The 18,034-nt window shown below is 35.3% G+C and overlaps 2 protein-coding genes across 2 annotated transcripts; both read right to left on the minus strand.

Annotated features, from left to right (window-relative positions):
• Window positions 1-1,673: 1,673 nt before the first annotated feature.
• Window positions 1,674-2,645, minus strand: LOC308233333 (olfactory receptor 52Z1P-like; the record flags this gene model as incomplete). The annotated part of the gene is made up of 1 exon (XM_080640258.1): window positions 1,674-2,645. The coding sequence occupies one exon, from the start codon at window positions 2,643-2,645 to the stop codon at window positions 1,674-1,676; it is 972 nt and encodes a 323-aa protein (XP_080496384.1).
• Window positions 2,646-14,393: 11,748 nt separating this feature from the next.
• On the minus strand, window positions 14,394-16,067 carry LOC308233666 (olfactory receptor 51V1-like; the record flags this gene model as incomplete). The annotated part of the gene is given in 3 exon segments (XM_080640641.1): window positions 14,394-15,325; window positions 15,328-15,355; window positions 15,915-16,067. Coding segments are annotated over 3 exon segments (1,113 nt in total).
• Window positions 16,068-18,034: the final 1,967 nt, after the last annotated feature.

Below are 18,034 nucleotides of genomic sequence, written 5' to 3' on the forward strand. Positions count from 1 at the left end.
TTCAGAACTCTCCATTTCCATTTTGTGTGGCATTCTGTCTCCCTTAGTCATTGTTAACGAGCTGAAGCTTTAGTAGTCAAGAAATAGTAGGACAAAAAAAGTCTCCTTCAAAAATTTCTGGACCAGAGCTCAGTGATACTACATTTGGCAGCAAAGCATAGATAGCAACCTGAAGATTTCTTTAAAATTAAGGCTGTAAATTCAATCATATTTTGTTCCTACATTCTGGATATGAAATTGCCATTTCTTAGTTTCCCATTGCCAAATGGGAGCATAAAAATGTCTCAAGGCCACTTAATCATGAGTTCTGTTATCATGCTCTAATCTATTGATTCACTCCTTGAATAATTTGCCCTTGAATCAGAAACTTCTTTTTAAAAAAATACATTTTTATTGATTTCAGAGAGGAAGGGAAAGGGAGAGAGAAACAGAAATATCAATGATGAGAGAGAATTATTGATTGGCTGCCTCCTGAACACTCCCAACTTGGAATCCAGCCCGAAACCTGGGCATGTGCCCTGACTTGGATTTGAACAGTGACCTGCTGGTTCCTAGGTCAATGCTCAACCACTGAGCCATGCCTGCTGGGCCAGAAACTTCTTATCTGCTGCAACTTCTATCAACATTTTATGTGACTTCAGTATCTAGGATGGTGACCCATTCCAAACATTTTTCTGAGGATTATTGGAAGCAGGTTTAGGTTGTTTGGTGGACTAGGTTCTTTAATGCATTTGTTCAGAAAAATTATCATTATCAAAACAAAAAAAATAAATATTAAGTAAATATTGAATACATCATATGACATATTTAATTTAATTATCAAACCAACGAGGAGGGTACTAAAATAAATCCATTTTACCAGTTGTGAACCAAATACAGTGTCCCCAAAAATGTATATACACACTTTGAATAATTATAAAGGTAAAGTTCATTAAAATACATTTTTTACTAAATTTAGTGGAACAACATGGGTTAATAAGATTATATGTGTTTCTTTATTTCATTATTTTTTAGTGGCCTAAATGAAATTACCATCAGAGCTCTTGGTTGCTTTTGTTTTTTACTTTATTTTTATTGTTGACACTACTATAGATGTCCCTATATAGGTTTCAAGTATATAATTCTGTTATACATCATCTGTATGTTGCATTGTTTACCCATCACCCAAAGTCAAATCCTTTCCCATCACCATATATTTGACCTCCTTTATCCTTTACTACTCCCCAAACCCCCCTTTTCTCTGGTAACCACCATACTATTGTCTGTGTCTATGAGTTTTGTTTGTCTTTCTTGTTTGTTTATTTTTAGCTTTAAGTTTTATATCCCACATATGAGTGAAACCATATGGTTTTTAACTTGTTCTGTATGACTTATTTCACTTAGCATTCTATCCTTAAGATCCATCCATATGGTAGAAAATGGCAGTATTTCCTCTTTTTATGGCAAGTAGTACTCCATTGCATATATGTACCACATCTTCTTTATCCAATCATCTGCCATAGAACACTTTGCTTTTTTTATGTCTTGGCTACTATGAATAATGCTGCAATGAACATTTTGGTGCATATATTTTTGGGAATTAAAGTTTTCAAACTTTGAGGGTAGATGCACAGGAGAAGGATTGCTGAGTCATATGATAATTCTATCCTTAACTTTTTAATGTATTCTTTATTTTAACAACATGTGCTAATGGGGGAGAAACGCAAAATTACTTGCTCTTGAATCTGTTTGGTTTTCATTCCATAAATAATGGGGTTGAGCATAGGGGGAACCACTACATAGAGGTTGGCTATTAGAATGTGGATGTGGTGAGGGATGATTTTACCCCCAAAGCGATGGGCAAAAAATGAAAAGAATGCTGGAGCATAGAACATAAGTATGACACAAATGTGGGAACCACATGTACTAAGAGCTTTACATCTGGCAGCCCAAGAAGGTATCCGAAACACTGTGAGAAGGATCATTGTGTAGGACACAATGATAAACACTACATCCAGTCCTGTAGAGAGTAGAGCCACAGTCAGACCATAAATTATGTTGATATTGATGTTGTCACATGCCAATCTAGCAATACCCATGTGCTCACAGTAGGAATGGGGAATGGTGTTTCTCCCACAATATGTAAGTCGGTATACCAGGAAAATAAATGGAAAGCATATGATAAAGCTCCTGATCACAGCTGCTATGCCAATCTTCCTAATTATTGAGGAGGTTAGGATTGTAGTATATCTCAGTGGGTAACAGATGGCCACATAGCGGTCAAATGCCATGGCCAGGAGAATAGCAGATTCTGCCACAAAGATGAAATGTATGAAGAACATCTGAGATACACAGCTGCCAAAAGATATATCCATGGAATGGAACCAGAAGATTGCCAGCATCTTGGGGGCTGTTGCTGTGGAGAGCAGGACATCTGCTAAGGCCAGCATGGAAAGGAAGAGATACATGGGTTCATGGAGATTGCACTCAGTCATGATTAAGAAGATTAGAAAGATATTGCCTACAACAGCCACAATGTACATAGAACAGATAGGGATGGAGATCCAGGTGTGCAAATCTTCCAGTCCTGGGATTCCAATCAGGACATACCACATATCCTGGGGATTGGTATGATTGTAAAAGGAAGGTGCCATCTGTGGCTGCATACTCCAGACCTAGTACCTTTACTGAAAGACCACAGGGCTGACTGAGGATTCAGGAGCACCACCTTAGGCTGAATGATATCTGATCAAATGGTTTTTCCCCCCAATATATTCTTCTCTGTGAAAGAATAAGGAGATGGATTAACTAGCCTAAAAGTGTACTCTGACTCCTTCCATGGAAGAGTTAAATATATCCTGAAAAAAAAATAGTTAACATTTCATAAGTTCTTAATATGTCATAGTACTTTATGTATATTAACTTATTAAATTTTCATGATAGCTTATTAAAAAGACTTTTATAGTAATCCATGACATGGATACTGTTATTATTTCATTATTATTTCTATCGATGGAAAAAGAAAACATCCATTAGACCTTCAGCCTTTTGCTGGTCCCACTGGATTCAAAGTCAGGCAGGGTAAATTTGAAAGAATGATTTTAATGACCACTCAATACTGGCTATAAAAATAAAACTAGATATAAACATGTCATTGAATTTTTCATTGATCACATCCCTGAGTAAACAGACAGATGTGAAATTGAATTATACTGCTTATAATAGAGGAAAGGAATAGGTGTTGACAAAATAGATTTCAAGAAATATGGCACATATGCCCTTTTCAACATTGATTAAAAACTGATTTGATGCCAAGCCCTGTGCTAGGCATTGAGGATACACAGGTGAATTAATTGATCCATGTCTGCCAATCAATACATCCCTTAAAATTGTAGGACCTACCTTAAAAACTATTTTTAATGCCAAATTGAGTTGGGTTCTTAAATGAATATGCTTAGCATGTGGTGAAGGAAAATCATTCTAATCCACTTGGGTCACTGATTAAAAATCAGACAATATACTTTTTATTTCCAAAGATCACCACAGCAGCAAATAACTTAATGCTTTCACATTATAAAGCAGGAGTTTATAGTTCTTCAATAAAAGGAAGGGAAGGTAATTTATTGATTACTATTTGTATACATTCCCAAAGAATGTAGACAGAAGTAAGGGAGATGTTGGGTGAAAAGTGAGGCTAGGAGATACAACATTAGGATAAGCTGTATACTAGTATGTGTGTTTTTGTACATATAGACATAGATATAAACCAAGGTGTAGACATAGGTACAAAATAAATGGATGACAAGTGGCTCCCATCCTCCCCCAGTCTCAATTCTCAAATAAAAGCTAGCTAAGTATCTTATTTTTTAAGGTTGTACATAGGCTTCAGAATGACTGCCTCTTTATCTCTTGATTTTACTGCAGTCCAGTGCATTAACCATTGTACAGTATAGTTTTACTACCTTTACTTTTATTAGGTCTTCAATATCGTAATCCCTTTTTTTATATGATTGAAAAGTTTGGCCTCTGTTTTTTTGTTATAAGTTAGAATATATAATACTCAAATGGTCATCCCATTATTCTTTTATATAAGTTTCAGTGTAATTCTTTTATTTTTTTATTTTTTTTTCAGTGTAATTCTTTTAAAATAATATATGTTGATATGCATAAATATATGGATCTACTTTAATTATATAAATTAATTGTATAACCATTTAACATACAGCTATGATTAATTGTTTAAAAATTTTAAAGGGCTTTTGATGTCTCAGGGAGTGAGAGAGAAGATAATTTGAGTACACCTATCCAGACCTATGACAGAGTCATATATGTGAGAGTAGTGCAGTTGTGAAGGTGGGGCTTAGAGTGAGTGAGGTTTCATAAGGACATTAAGGTTGGATGGGCTAGAAGGGGTCAATGGGGGAAAAAGGGGATATATGTAATACTTTCAACAATAAAGAGTTAAAAAAGATGGGGGATATAAGAGTCTAAGTAATAGAAAGAAATACAGAAATGTAGATGGGAGGGAGGAAAATAAATTTTGCCAAGTGTTCTTCCAACTTTACCGGTGATCTGGGATACCAGTGATCTGTTTTGTTTTGTTAGGTTTTAGCATTATCACATGTGGTTACCTAACTTATAGGTCTGGGGCTCCTTGTAGCATTATTTTATAATATTACTAATGGAATATTCTGACTGAATCTTTAATAAATGCATGGGGAACTGTGTGGTAATACAAATAGTGTGCTTATAGGGCCACATAGAATGGCATTTAAATACTGGCTAAGTCATATTCTGGCTGCATGGCCATTTAAAAGTTACTTAATTTGTGGTTCAGTTTTTATTTGCAAAATACCTAAAAACAAGCACCAATTACAAATGTGCATCAACTGTGAAGTTAGTATTTTAGGATGTTCACTACGTAAACCAAATATGATTCTATTGCCAACAACATATGCAATTAGGGCACTAACAAAATTACCATCATTAAGACTAAAATTTTCGTTTTCTGGACTTTAGGCTTATGAGCCACTATACAGATACTGAACTGGTTTAGGATATCCATAAAAGCCATGGCTTGTTTTCCCATACTGAGCACATGATACCAATTGGTAATTTTCACCCCAAAAGTATAATTTTACTTTTATAAGGTATAGGAAGTTTAACATACTGATAATAGACACTTGGGCTTAAAAATAGAGTATTATTGCCCTGTCACCAATGTAACATCTTTGTTATATAGAAAAGGGAGTTAAATATCTGAGTTTCAGCTTTTTCTAGCCCAGCACCTGATGTATAATGAATTTTCAGTAAATTCTATGGGGAAAAATCATGCATATATTTATGTATATGTATATATATGTCCCAAAAATGTATATAAACTTTAACAGCTGATAGCTGTTAAGTGAAAATGAAATGTACTTTTAATAAACACTACCTTTGTGATTATATTTATAGTGTATATACATTTTTTGGGATACCCTGTATATACTTTATCTTTAACTACTAAACTTTTTAAATAACTGAGTCTTGTTTTTAACTACTGGAATATAAGTTCAATGTATTCAAGCACTACATTCATATCTGCATGTCAAAGAAAAATTACCATTACATTAACATATTCTAAATGAAAAATACATGTATTTGTGCTCTTTGCAGAGGGCCCATTTAATAAAAGAGCACAAAGAGATACTACAATTGCGGTCAAGTTCAGAGTTAAAATCACGTCCAGTGCATCATAGGTCAGGGTTAAAGAAATTGCAAGATGATTCAGATCCAGAAAGAATGAGCAGCTTCTACAGTTTCCTGATTTTTTTCCCCTGGTGTCTTTTTCTATATGTCTTCACTAAGCATAACTCAGTTTACTTACCTTTATTTTCTAGGATCCTGAAAGTTGAGTGGAGAAAATAATTAAAAGCAAGATTTTCAAAACATAAATAGGAATCTGGAACTCTCTATTTATACCTTCTTTTAGGCATTTCTCAGGAGCAGCATCTTCAGCCCCCGGAGGATTGCATTTTATTCCTCTCCTAGAAAATACATGGCCTCAAGTTGGTTCTGGTACATAGTCCTCAGGGAAAAACACCCTTGCTTTTTCATCCTCTACAATTTATTCAGTTGCTCCTCCAGATAACACTCTCAGACACTCAAATAATCACATGCAACTAAATACCAAGTTTCCTTTACATGTCAGAGACTCGTGCTACTGCAGTACATGGAGATATTTGCAATTATAAGCTTTCAGTGCCACATGTGGAAGAATTGTATGCTTCTTAGAAGGCTCCTAAAACTGCATTCTGTCATCTTACTTACTTTGAAACGTTTAGGCTCTTGAGCTTGGTCACATAGTCAGCATCAGAGGGGTCCAGAAATGCTACCAGCTACTGTAAAGATCCCTTTCATCCTTTGAAAGACATTTTAAAGGCTTTAATGTGGGTTACAGTTGGAGGAAAAAGGAGATAGATACAAATTCCACTATACTAATGGGATTTAAAAAGATAAAGTAATATATATATATGCACTATATATATCATCTGATACAACAATATTTTTGTCTCTTCAATGATTAATGTTGTTGTACTCTTCTGTTTTCTATAGAGTGAATTAAAAGAAGCAATGATGAGTAAAAAATAAAATAAAATAAAATAAAATAAAATAAAATAAAATAAAATAAAACTGACTCCATGCAAATGAGATTTGTGGAGAAAGGAATGCTTTCTCATTAACTTCTTTCAAATGGAGCCTCCCAAATAACCCTGATGTGCTAGTATTTAATAAAGACTTCCTGAAAGCTACTTTCACCTATATTAGCATAGATTCCCTATAAATATAATGACTATCAGCTGACCTCGATTTGATGATCAATATCAGACAAATGGCCAAATCAGCCAGTCAGTTACCTAGACATGTTTGTAATTACTGGCTGAGAGAAGCTGTATGTTATTACACAAGTGTGAATATTGTCTGGAAAGAGAGCCACGAAATGTCCCCTGCATTTCAAATGCTGTATATCCAAAGATATTGAAACAAAAAATGATGGTTTATTGAATAGCTTCTCCCAGTGGTTTTGGATATAAAAAAGGAAAAATACTTATTTTTCCACCTATCCTTGGGAAACAAATTAAGGGAATCAAAGTATAGTAGAGGAAAAGATATTGAGGAAGAAGAGTGAGAAATTAGGTGACAATAGAAATTGGTCTCTACATCTGATTTTTCTGATGGTGACCAGAACAAAGAATGGGAGGCACAGGTTGAGGCTGTAGGCTCTACTTATTCTGATACTTTCCAATCTGGGGACTCTGCAGTCTTAGTTATCTAATCTCTGAAGATTTTTGTTTGTTTGTTTGTTTATCAAAAGGGTTTGGTAGATAATGATTTCAGATACATATTTTCTTCTAGAAAGAGTTATGTTTCCTCCTTTGATAAATAAGTTTTGGTAGATAATATTTTAAATAGCGGAGGGCTATAAATTATTACTAGTTTAAAGCCCATTTCCAGTAAAATCCTATACAGATAGATTAATTATTACTTAAGACCTTCAATACATTCAGTCTCTCTTATAGAGATGTCCCTAGCCCCGTGGTCGGCAAACTGCGGCTCGCGAGCCACATCCGGCTCTTTGGCCCCTTGAGTGTGGCTCTTCCACGAAATACCACGGCCTGGGCGAGTCTATTTTGAAGAAGTGGTGTTAGAAGAAGTCTAAGTTTAAAAAATTTGGCTCTCAAAAGAAATTTCAATGGTTGTACTGTTGATATTTGGCTTTGTTGACTAATGAGTTTGCCGACCACTGCTCTAGCCCATTATCTGAAATACTTGGGTCACATTTTTAAGAAAGTAATTTTCTAGATTTTAGAAAAGTTACATGGTCATATTCTTGATATTAGGTTACAATATCATTGGGGAATTGATGAGTCCCTCATAATCAAATAGATTGATATCATTTCAACTAACATAAAATACTTAATTATGCAAATACCCTCACAACAGTTTATGTAAGGTTTTGTCATTGCTTTAGGTCAGATTGTGCAGCCAAAAGCTTCAGATTTCAAAGTTCTACAGATTTCAAAAGAATGAATAAGGAATTATAATTCTGTAGCTAAAATAACGGTAGAAATTTCATGGGCCTTGGCTTTCTTTTCTATAAATTGAGAATGATGAACTGGTTGGGATTTTTCCTTTAAATATGTGTTAATATTTAAGTTTCTCTAAGCTGACCTTCCATAGCTGTTTTATAAGCAAGAGAGATTCCTGAATGCTAGTACATCAGCCAAAAGTGATACAAAGTCTAATGAAAGCGTTCATCTCACCATAGGACCTAAATAAGAAAAGACTAGAAAGGGATCCTCTATGCTCCACCTACTCATCCCACCCTCAGTCCCTCCCTCTCCCTGAACCCCTGACAACAATTGACCTTTACACTCTATTTGTGATTTTGCCTTTTCTAAAATGTTACATAGTTAAAATCTTGTAAATATATGTAGCTGCCTCAGGATGCCTCCTTTCACTTAGCAATATGCATTTAAGGTTCTTCCAGGTCTTTTCACAGCTTGATAGCTCAGTCTATAATCAAAGAATATTATATTGTATGAATGCACCACAATTTGTTTATCCATTCATTTTAGTTGCTTCAAATTTTTGCAATTATACATAATGCTGCTATAAACATTTTTATACATATTTTTGTGTGGACGTAAGTTTTCAACTCATTTGGGTAAAATATCTAGGAGTGAAACAGCTGGATCACATGATAAGGCTAAGTTTAGTTTTGAAATAAACTGTAAAACTCTTCTTCAAAGTGTCTGTACTATTTTGCATTTCCACCAACAATGAATGAGTGTCCTTATTGTTCTACATCCTCCCCAGCATCTGATGTTGTCAGTGTTTTGAATTTTAGCCATTCTAACGGGTGTGTAGTAATATTTCATGACTGTTTTAGTTTCCTACTAACAAATGATATTGAACATATTTTCATATGATTATTGCCATTTGTATATCCTCTTGGGTGATGTGTCTAGATCTTTTGATCAAGTTTCAATTTAGTTGTTTATTTTCTTATAGTTGAGTTTTAAGAGCTCTTTGTATATTTTGGATAAAAGTCCTTTATCAGATAAGTATTTTGCAAATATTTTTCTGCCAAATTTGTATTGTATTATTAAATTAAGCACAGAAATGTGCATAAAATCTTGTCTTTTTATTCTCTTAACTTACTATGAAATTATATATATTTTTTCTGGATACTTGGTGGGTACTGTCAACTTTTATTGTGTCTATTGTTCTGGGAAAACTTATATAATTTTCAAATTCCCAATTTTAACCAATTTCTCTTATATTTTTATCTTCCCTATCTTTCTAGAACTTCTATTAATGAGTTTTTGGTGTTCTTGGATTAACCTTATATACTTTATTTCCAAGTTCCCATATTTAATATTTAATTATTTTGTTCTGCATTCTTAAATTTATCTCCTGAGACTTCTATTAATTTTTATTTCATCTCTTATATTGCTTAATTTCAAATAATATTTCTGTTATCTAATTGCTTCTTATTAATAATATTCTGTTCCTATATCAGGAATGTAATATGACTATTTCATTAAGAGTATTATTTATGGACTTGTCTTCATTTTTAAGTTTTATTTTCTGCTCTAAATAATATCTTCTGCACTCAGTTAATTTTTAAAATTTATTTTGGATATGTTATTTTTTTATTGGTTTATTTAATCACAGCCCTGGTAATCCTTTGCTGTCCCTCCCTATTTTGTCGTGAAGGACCAAGAATTGAGTAGGGATTTCTATGAACTTGGTGGGATTTGTTATCTGGTCAGTCACTTTGTAGGTTGCTGAGAAAGGAGCCTCCCCAATTAGGTGAGTGAATACTCAAATGCCAGTATCTGTTGGTCTTTTCTTTTGAGACAGTTATTACTGGAAATAATCCCAAAACTCTTTAATTGTGGAATATCTGTCTGATTAGTATTTTAGGAGATAAATAAGAAAGTGTTTTCCATGAGCTTTAGCATTCAATATGTATTATTTTACATAATTCCTCTCTTTTATATATATAACACCTTAGTCCTTGTATCCTTTGTACCTAACTCCATAAATAGGAATCATATTTATCATATATATATATATATATATATATATATATATATATTTTTTTTTTTTTTTTTTTTTTTGCCAAGCTGAAAAAGGAGTGGGTATCTGGATACTTTTATTAGGAAATTTCACACTGATGTTCACCTTTTCTACCATGCTCAGTCCCACACTGAGTTTTTCCAGGGTTGTTCTGTGCAGATCATTTTTTTTCTTATTAGTATTCCCTCCTGTAAATACCTGGAATTCATATTTACCTATCTTGTTTTGTCTTTTGAGAACACTATGTGGGATTCCTATCTTCATAAAATTTGTTTTAATAAACACCACTACCATTTCCTCTCACAGTGTATCTGTGTGTACAACTACAAGTTTATGGGATTATAGAAAGTAGCAGAAATAAAACTTTTCAATCTGCCAAATTTATATGTAAATTGATACTTTAATATTCCTTAAATTTGTATTGTATTATTAAATTAAGCACAGAAATATGCATAAATAATGATACAGATTGATGAATTGGCACACAATTAACAAAAGCTTATGAGCAACACTCTGAACAAGAAAGAGAAGATCACCAGCATTCCAAAACTAGCATAGATTCTGATTCTGTAGGGCTGGACTGGAGCTTGAGATTCTGCATTTCTTTAAGCTACTGATGTGCTGAGGGTACAGGACCAGAAACCACACTTTTAGTAGAAGAGCTTTAGGACACCAGTTACCAATGCAAAGGAGTTCTTCACTGGATTGTTTTGTTTTGTTTGTTTATTTGTTTGTTTTCCATTTCCAATGGAGTCATTCTAGAATATGGATGTATTTTGGTCTCTATTCATTACTCTAGCAGATTCTCCCCTTTTCTAATAGTGGTCACAAATATACTAGGGAACAAACACATGGCCTCAGGTATAAAATATTCTGAGTCTATTTAACACTAAAGTTTTGATAGACCTCGGAAAATTAGTCAGTATAGTGTACCATGAGCATCTCCTGGTGGATTTATTATGAGCAGATTATTTTTACTATAAGCTTGTTTCCTCACTTCCAAGAATCACTGATCTTTCAAATCCTGGTCCTTAGCTTTTTGATGTGGGGGTAAATCCACCTGAGGCTAGACTTGCTGATTTCCTGCATCCTACTGTCACCTTACCCCAGCCTATATTCTTTTGAAGAAGAATATAGGGGGCAACCTGGGGATGAGGAGTAGCAATCTGAATCTGTGCCAGTAACCAGTATTCTAATGCACATTATTGTTAGCCTATAATTAAGTCACTGCCCCTTCCTTAGGCAATAATCTGTTTTCCTAAATACTCCCAGTTTACAAGAGCCACAAACTAAGAATTTAACAGCTTAGCCAGAGGAGAGGTCACTGGCACCACCCAGGCCAGGCCTTTAGCTGTAATCTCACCTCCCCATTCTAACTAATTTAGGTAGGGCTGTGAAAGCCCACCACAAAAGCCCAGAAGTTAGGGAACAAAGAATTATAAGAATATATATATAAAGAGTAATTTCATTGTATAAGAGTTCAGGCTTTGGATCTTTGAATCCCCTGAGCCAGCAGCGCTGCTTTGAATAAAGGTTTCTTTTTTTCCTGAATCTCCGAGTACCCGTTGTGTATTTTCTGGTCACCAGGTAAATTCTGCAACACTTTGTCTTTCTCCTAATTAGTTTAAGGGAGCAATATACAATGGCATGACAGTTTGCTTATAACAAAACAAAAAGAGGAGAATGTGTATTTCCCTAAACTCACTGTGTTACTTTAGTAGTGTTTCCCACTCAAGCTGGATGGTAGCCTTACAAGTCTCATAACGAAGTCTGGTCAACTCCTACAAGGTTACTGTTTCTCACTGGCTCTTCAGGCCACTACTTTGACAACAGTGTCAGGACTTAATTCATGAATGACAGGTTTCTTATTTCATAAAATTGTCTTTCTGGAATCTATGGAAGAATGTCTCTGCCTAGTTTCTCAAAAGGCTGCAAAGTGCCAGATGGTGTTTTTAACACCTGTGATACGTCTACCTATTCTCACTGTCAGGACCTGAGTGGATGACTCTGAAATGGTCTTTCCTCCCTACAAAGAAGTGTAGTTATTTTATCAGTTAGCTCCCCATGATAGCAGCCTTTAGAAAACAATTAAAAATAAAAACTTTAAAAACCTCTTCCTTTCTGTGTAAAACCTAGTAATCATAGGAAATTTACTTTCATCAGCTTTCTTTCCTCATCTTCCTTCTTTTGGTTGACCTCCTTCCATTTTGTCATGAATTTTAAACATTCTGAAGTACTTCATAAATCTCATCATCAAAGTAAAACTATATAGTTCTAAATTAAACTATGATTTCTGAGAATACACCAGATATCTTCATGCCTATTTTTCACAGCCATTATTTCCAACTACGTTGGTTTTATAAATTGCCATAATCGAAGGTACAGATACTCATAGTGTAAAATTCTCAGATGAACCCTCATACTCACCATATTAAACATGACTCTCAGACCAACCACTCAGGTGTGTTGGATATATAACTCTATTTCTTTAACTCAGCATAAGTTCATGTTGGTACTTCCATCATGCCTGGCAGGTGGAAAATATATCCTGCTATTGCAGAGGTCCCTGTCTCCACAAGATTGAGTCAGCTTTGAGGAGAGGTCATTATATAGTATCAAGGCATTGAAGGGAACTTGTCAGGTTATTGAGCAACATATGCCCAAAGATTATCTGTGAGATACCTACATGACCTTTACAAGTTCCATAGCTAACTGCTACTTTCGTTCTAAAGTTGATCCATACAAATCTTATTAACCTGGCCATGTTTCAGTTTGCTGATCTGGACCATGCAGGTATCATCATCATTAGGGAACTTAGTACAATATCTGACATTCATATTAACCTAATTAATTACAGTTATTTTGGTTCTGTAGCAAGAAGATAAATCCCATTCAATTAGCAATTAGAGTACAGTTTTTTTTTCATCCCCATGTTAGACACTATTTTAGTTCTGGTATCTTTGGCTAACTCCTCATTGATTTCAGAAAATTTACTCTCTTCTCCTAATTAACCCCCTGTTCTAACCCCTGAGTCCTAATTTATTATCCTGTGAATAATTTTCCATTTTTATTTCTGGCAAAGATACTTTAGTCTGTTCAGGAAATTTACTCTGTACTGGAAATTAAGCCAATATTTTTCTTTTTGAGACAGAGTCCTAAACAGAAACTAATTAATTGAATGAAATACAGAAAGGAGAAAAAGACATAAACAGATTATTTTAAATAAAAGTTTCAAATACATATGTTAGATTTATATATAAAAATATTAAGATATACTTGCTTTCTTGGTGCAAAATTAATGCATTAATTTGTTGAGTGTTAATACTTTCCACCTTATGTATCTAAGAGATTATAGGAAGATTAACCCAATTACTTCTCTTTATCCCTATAGACAATTAACTGATTTCTTTTTTTCATGAACTCAGGGTCAGTCATAAGCACACAGTTTCATCTGTTTGGGATTTAAAAGCAAAGGATTCAGAGAAAAATCCACTTCCAGCTACATACAACATATAACAAAACGTAAGGCTCTCAATTTAGAGTAGATGTGGTAAAAATTGAATTGCAAGTCGTATTTGATTATGTGTTCTTTTTATGTTCTATACCTGCACTGCCTAATAAATGGTCTTTTAATATTTGAATATAAATTAACTACAGTTAAACAGAATTTGAAAAGGATTTGCCCAGTTGTGCTATGTACATTCCAAGTGTTCAGTAGCCATATGTAGCTATTGATCTACTTATTCTATATGATAGAACATTTCCATCATTTTAGTAAAATTCTGGTTGGACAATTCTGGTCCAGATAGTAACCACAATATTCCTGTGAGTTTGGTATTTTTCTCATTTTGAATATTAATTAACTATATCTCAGAGAATTAAAGAAACTGCAAGTTATACACTTTTAAAACTATAAGACCTAGGATTTAAATTTACTGCAAAGAAAATACTTGAAAAATATTTATGGGCACTTAACTACTTTTATACTTTCTTGAATGTTATTGTACTTGTGGAATAACTTACATATGTTTTGTTTTTCACAAAGCAACAGTTGATAGGGTTTATGAAATGTTTCAGATGGAGCCTCCCAACTCCAAGAACAACTCATTTCCAGGTCATAGGTAAAAATGGAACCTGTTTGTGGGTCATCCTCTGATTACATTTAAAGTGTGTTTTAAAATCAAGAATCATGGACTCAGGACTAAAGCTCCAACTCTAATAAAATTTATTTTTGTGTACTTACTATTGTTGTCTCTTTTTATTTCTTAAAAGACCTGAGTATCTCAATGTATTTTCAGAGAAAAAAGTCTGAGCATTCTGCTACGAATCTGTTGGGTCTTGACACTGTAGATGATGGGGTTCATCAAAGGTGGGAAAAGGATATAGATGTTGCCCATGAGAACATGGACCATGGGGGAGAGATGCTTGCCAAAACGGTGCACCATTGTTAGGCCAATGATAGGGATGTAGAACACCAGGACAGCACAGATGTGGGAGATGCAGGTCTGAAAGGACTTACGCCGCTCCTCCTGAGAGGCAATTGCCAGGACTGATTTAAGAATCATGACATAGGAGAAAAGGATAAGAACAGCATCCAACAGTAGTGTGCAAATGACCAACATCAGGGCATAGTAGCTATTGAATCGGATGTCTGAGCAAGCTAGACGGAGAAGGTCCTGGTGCAGGCAGAAAGAGTGAGAAAGGATGTGGGAATGGCAGTAATTTAAGAACTTTAGGCGAATGATGACTGGGGGTATGAGCAATGTACTCCTACACAAGATTGCCACCCCAATTTTTATGATTTTGTCATTAGTTAGGATGGAAGAATAGCGTAGTGGGTGGCAAATGGCGATGTAGCGGTCAAAAGCCATAGCGAGGAGGACTGAGGACTCCATGAAGGACAGACCATGTATGAAATAGGACTGGGCAATACAGGCATCCAGACTGACATCCTGGCTGAGCCCCCACAGGATCCCCAGCACTGTGTGCACTGTGGACAGCCCCATGCACAGGTCAGTGAGGGCCAGCATGGCCAGGAAGTAGAACATGGGCTGGTGCAGGCTGGGTTCAGTCCGGATCACATGCAGCACCATGCAATTGCCCAGAAGTACCATGGCATAGATGACAGAGAAGGGGATGGAGATCCATGGATATTGCTCCTCCAGGCCAGAAAATCCAGTGAGATGGAAGGAGGAGAAATTCATTCTAGGGCTATTGAAGCAGTCACTCTGGAACTGAAATACGTCTTCCAGGCAGCAAGAGTGTTTATTTCAAAGGAAATGATTCAATTTCAGGTGAGTTAGATGGAATTTTGAAGTAAACAGCATTATGCTAAAAGTCAACTGACTTGGCAAAACATAGACAAGCAACTCTACTGCTATTAGAGGCATATTACCTGCTGTGTGGAAGAGAAGGGTCTTTTCCTGATGTCATTTAAGAGTCATTATTCATCACTGGCAGGATCAGAGATGTACTTAGAAGCCACATGTAAGAACAAATAGTTTACAGTAGAAAACTAATTTTCAGAAAAGATATGGAACATTTTCCCAAGGATGCTGGTGAGATGCTATAACTGTAAAACTGGGAGCTGAGGTTCTCAAAATAATTCTCCTCCTCTACCCTCCATTTCATTAAGCATTTAAGAATAATCTTGAAGCTTTAATATTATAAGTGCATTTAAACAAGTCGTTTCATACCCATCACTTCTTACATTGTGCTGCCTCCAAATGTATTTTTCCTCCAAATAGTATTTAATGAAAGTGTTTCTGTTTTATTCCACTCCAGATGACATAGCCAACTATTACTTTTTCTTCCTTGGTGATGGACAGGGAAGAATATTTATACACAAGACCTTTGGTGAATGATTTCCCACAGGAGCGCTGTCCCTCTGAGATGTCAGACTCATCTGTGCCTGTGGGGCACAGAGACTTAGGCTGTAGACCCGCACCCTCTGGCATCAGCCCATTGTATTCTGTGTACTTATTTATTCATTCAATGAGTCCATTGAGTTTTCATCTAATATGCTTTTATGGAAGAGATTGAGCAGTTGTTTTTTTCTCTCTTAGAATTTGCCATTTTAAAGACCAGAAGGTTAATGTCAAATAGCTGTCTATGTCTAGAATTATAAAAGCCTTATTGCAGTAGAATTGATTGGCTTCTTCTTCACATATTTGCCTGCCTTAATAAAGTTCTGGCCCTGAAAGTCTTCACAAAAGATTTAAAGGCTCCTGTAAAGTAGACAGGTGTTTAAAAGTCCATACTGGCTTTACTGTTTGATTTAATTATTTCAATGTGTTAAAGTAACTTCAGATTCTTCCTTGCTTTTGTGACCTATTCCTCATCTTTATTATTACACTAGTGGCCTGGTGCATGAAATTCATGCACATTAAAAGGGAATTAATTACAGGAAATATTTTAATATTGCTATTTGCCCTTTCTCTATAATAGAAGTGTCAGAGTTGAAAGAAAATGAGTAAAGTGTATATGAAAATCTCCCTCTTGTCAGAGTCTGGGGTGCGCTGCAGGACCCAGAGTCAAGTCCCCGCCTGCGCGCACCTCGCGCCAGGCTGAGACCCAGCTGGCCTCACCCCCATTGGCCAAGACTCAGACCTGGCTGGCCCCACCTCCATCAAGCCCCACCGAGCAGGGGCTGCAGCCTCAGGCTCCTGCTGATCAGTCACGGCGTCATGGCATATTAGCCTTTTATTATGATGATCTCACCAGGCAGCTCCTCAGGTTAATCTTCTTCTGAATGTACCTGTCCAAGTAGAGTATAACAAGTGTTTCACAAAAAATAATTTTTCTACATTTCCTATAACACTTTTTAATTATTTTCTTTTGCTATAACATTGTAACACTTTCTACTTATTTCCTATCATGATCACTATTACTCAGACAGTACCTTTTGTCCCTGTCAACATTAGATAACTTAGCTCACTATTTTAATACATTTTCTCCAGCAATGAAATTTCTTTGCCCTTTAAAGAAAAAAATGGTCAACTTTTAAACATTTATTTTTCAAAATTACCATTTTTCTTTTTTTATGAGACTTTTCTCCCGATATTCTCTCTGCCTAAGATGGTTTTTCACAAGGAGGAGACAGGGGTTGAGGAAAAGTACCTCAACTGCTGCTTCCTCTTGTAAAACAGTCTTACCTCACCCTGTGCATCTCCCCTAGTTGGCTGTTCCTGGGTTTTATCCTTTATAATAAATTCATAATAGTAAGCTAAAAAAAAACAGTCTTAAATTTTTCCCTCTGCATCTCAACCATCACTTTTCAGGAAACCCCTTAACTAAAGCATGTTCCCATATATTTTGATAACACATATTTATATTTGTAAATGTTGCACAATTATAGAGGTACAAAAATAAGATAAATACAAATACATTGTAAAAATGCCCCATGCATCCTTATTGCCACACGCTATCAGTCTTGGGTCATTGAATATAAGGATTAGATGACATATAAAACAGACACTGCCATAGGAATCCTTGCTGACCTTGGGTACAACACTCAGAATTCAAATAAGATTCCTATAATTCTGACCCAGACATATAGACAAATCCCTGGAATTGAGGACAAAAGAATCAAAGGATGTAGGCATACATTAAAAGCACATAATTCTCATTCAGGCTTCTTCAAACTAACCACCAATTTTTATGGTGCCTCCACAGAGAGTATCGGCCTTTTAGCAATTGAAGATCAATAAATCTTGGAATTTTTTTTAAGTTCTATTTTAAGATGTAGGATGGGAGTCAGGAGAGGATAGTGTTGATGAGACCAATCAATGAAGATTTTAAGAGGAAAGTGTTCAGATATGTAAGGTGCACCATATGCTCCACCTGCGCTAAAAAAGAGAGAACAAAAAGGCCAACATTTCCCCAAACATCATGCTGTGTTATGCCACCTCAAAGTCATGGTGCA

Source organism: Plecotus auritus (assembly GCF_963455305.1).
Source record: "Plecotus auritus genome assembly, chromosome: 9".
Lineage (NCBI taxonomy): Eukaryota > Metazoa > Chordata > Mammalia > Chiroptera > Vespertilionidae > Plecotus > Plecotus auritus.